The sequence below is a fragment of the Mus pahari genome, unplaced genomic scaffold (assembly GCF_900095145.1).
Source record: "Mus pahari unplaced genomic scaffold, PAHARI_EIJ_v1.1 scaffold_10815_1, whole genome shotgun sequence".
NCBI lineage: Eukaryota > Metazoa > Chordata > Mammalia > Rodentia > Muridae > Mus > Mus pahari.
This window is the reverse complement of record NW_018392165.1, coordinates 8,374-11,059: the sequence shown is the minus strand read 5'-3', so window position 1 is coordinate 11,059 and position 2,686 is coordinate 8,374. Positions and strand designations below refer to the sequence as shown.

General features: G+C 35.7%; 1 protein-coding gene across 1 annotated transcript in view; it reads right to left on the bottom strand.

Moving 5' to 3' along the window:
• Nucleotides 1-405: 405 nt before the first annotated feature.
• The window catches only part of LOC110314860 (fibronectin type III domain containing protein 3C1-like), a 6,646-nt gene continuing 4,365 nt past the window's right edge, over nt 406-2,686 (bottom strand). The window contains exons 4-6 of the mRNA XM_021189069.1: nt 2,342-2,578; nt 1,417-1,538; nt 406-714 (exon numbers count right to left, since the gene is read on the bottom strand). Coding sequence (XP_021044728.1) covers nt 406-714; nt 1,417-1,538; nt 2,342-2,578 — 668 coding nt within the window. The remainder of the gene's footprint in view (nt 715-1,416; nt 1,539-2,341; nt 2,579-2,686) is intronic.

Below are 2,686 nucleotides of genomic sequence, written 5' to 3'. Positions count from 1 at the left end.
TTACTTTATATGGATATTAACAGGAAAGATAGAAGTGATTTTTCTTACTTTATTCTAAAATAAATTCGAATATACTGTTATTTCATAGTCCTAAAAATTTTGAAAACTTTACCTTGAAAGTGAAGGCAGAAAGTATCCACAGATGTCTTAGTTTTACATAACAAGGCAATGTTTGTTGACAGAACAATGAAAATGGTAAAAATTCAAGGTATATATGTTTCCTTAGAAATCTCTCTTCTATACTCACAAAAACTTGTAAAATAAAAGATAGGGCTTTTTGTGTTGTTTTTTATTTTTATTTTGTTTCCTGNTTTGTTTGTTTTCTTCCTGTTGCTACCTTCTTTCAGTAAGCATTAAGACATATCTAAGGTTTTCTAAATGTGACATAATTTCCTTTCTTTTCTTCTAAATACTTGGCTCTATGAACAGGAAGTACTGAATAGCAACAGCACACAAAACAGCAATAAGTGCGAACCCTATCCTGTACTTTCTCACTTTCCCCTTGTGTTTGCCTTTTCCTTTACCCCCATTGCCTTTGCCATGCCCGGAGTGATGCTTATAAGTTGAGAAAAGAGCACTGGGACTATACGGCCCCCACAGCTCTTGAAGACCGTTGGAGGTTTCATATTGGCGTCCTGCACAGACCTTGAAGCGATAGTGTGAATTTGCCTGATAGTTGGAAAAGGAAAAGGAAGTGTTCGGTCCTTTGTAAATCTAAGGAAAAAGGATCAAATGAAAATTATGGTTTTCTTTCCAATTAAAAATGCATTGGATAGGTTTTTACAACAAGAGAAATGAAAATTATTTCATGTACATGTTCATAACAAAAGTAAAGGAATTCAGTATTTATTAGATAATTTTGTTCAATAAAGCATAGCACTACAACAGTTAAAGTTTAATTGCATTGTGGATTTGAATCATGTGTTATGGCCAGTGAGTATCAAGAAATACTATATAATTAAATGGTAATGATTTAATGAAATGAATATGCTAGTTGTCTCCAAATAAAGATTAGGTACATAAATGTTAAGGATGAGATGGAAATTTGACATAAGATTTAATTACTTTACATACCTTCAACAATAACTTACTCCCTTGTAAAAGGGGAACCCTCAGCTGGACATAGAACTATAATTTTATTCATTTTTTTCTTCTGTCTGTCCTATAACTCCTCTCACCTTTAACCAGGCTGGCCTCAAATCAAAGGTCCACCTGTCTCTGCTTCCAAAGTACTGGGATCAAAGGCATTCTCCACCACAACCTGGCTTTTTTTTAAAAGCAAGGTGTCTACCTTCACAGTTGCTGTGTAGCCAAAGATTACCTGCATTCTCCTGCCTTTACCCCACAATGCTGAGGCTATAGATATGTACTACTATGCCTGGCAAAATGGTGAAGACTAAATTTGAGAGGATATACCTGAATAGCCTTTTTTCCAGTGTTGACTTGAAGACAGTAAACAATGGGATCACCTTCAATTGGCTCCAAAGACTTCCATTTGATCTCAAAACAGTTGTTATTCAGTGGATGTACTTTAGGTGCTGGGGAAAAAAATTGACATTTTAGGAGGTCTAAACAATTTGTAATCTTTAGATTTCGAATACATTGAAAAGACACATGCCAGCACACAATCATTACAAGAACATGTAGACCTAATATGAGAAATATATAACCATATTTTAAAAATGATTTCTCTTAACCTCAGAGATATGTCTTCCAATCCATGTCTTACTCCTAAAAGTGGTAGTGTTGGAATTAGTGATGATCTCTAAGACATTTGAAAAATACTGACTGTGGGAGTTTTATTAAACCAGTTTTATGGTTTCCAAGACATGGTTTCTCTGTGTAGCCCTGGCAGTCCTGAACTCTGTAGACCAGGTTGACCTTGAACTCATTAACATTCCTTTCCCTACTGAGTGGTGGGATTAAAGACATAAACCAGCTCTACCAGGCCAGAAATCTTAATGAATCCTACTTTGCCCTTTAAATCTCTAATTAAGCACTGTATTGATTGTGAAATTTCCTATTTGTGAATTTTAAAAATTACTTCTGCTACTTTTTTTTTTTAAGATTTAATTTTTATTGTATGTGTGTGGAGAGTTTGCTTGCATAAATGGTATGTCTGCACCACTTGTATGCCTGGTTCCTGTGGAGGTCAGAAGAGAGCCTCGGTTCCCCTGGGACCAAATTTAGAAGCAAGAGTTTTTATGAGCAGTACACCTGTCATCTGTCTTTCTGATCCAGGTCTCCTGTCTTACTCTAGAATTTTCTGATTACTGCTCAATTCAATTCATGTTCCGTGGAAGCACCAGGAATATGGTCAGTGTCTTTGTATACCATTTACCTTTAAGTGCAGTGGGTGGGGACTTTGTAGTAGTGAAAGTGTAGATGTCAGACTCTGGTCCTTCCCCAGCTTCATTACATGCCTGGATTTTAAACTTGTATTCTGTATACTCACTTAACTTTTGCACATTGTGAGTCATATCTGTCCCATGATAAATGACAGAAAATCTGAGAAAATATATAAAGATTAATGAGACAATATTATAATCAACTGTTAAGCCCAGAGAAGCCAAATTAAGCCAGTAAGGTAAACAAAACAAAACAAAACAAAAGTCCAATAGAAATCAAGGTGGTGGAGTGTGTGTGTGTGTGTGTGTGTGTGTGTGTGTGTGTGTGTGTGTGTGTG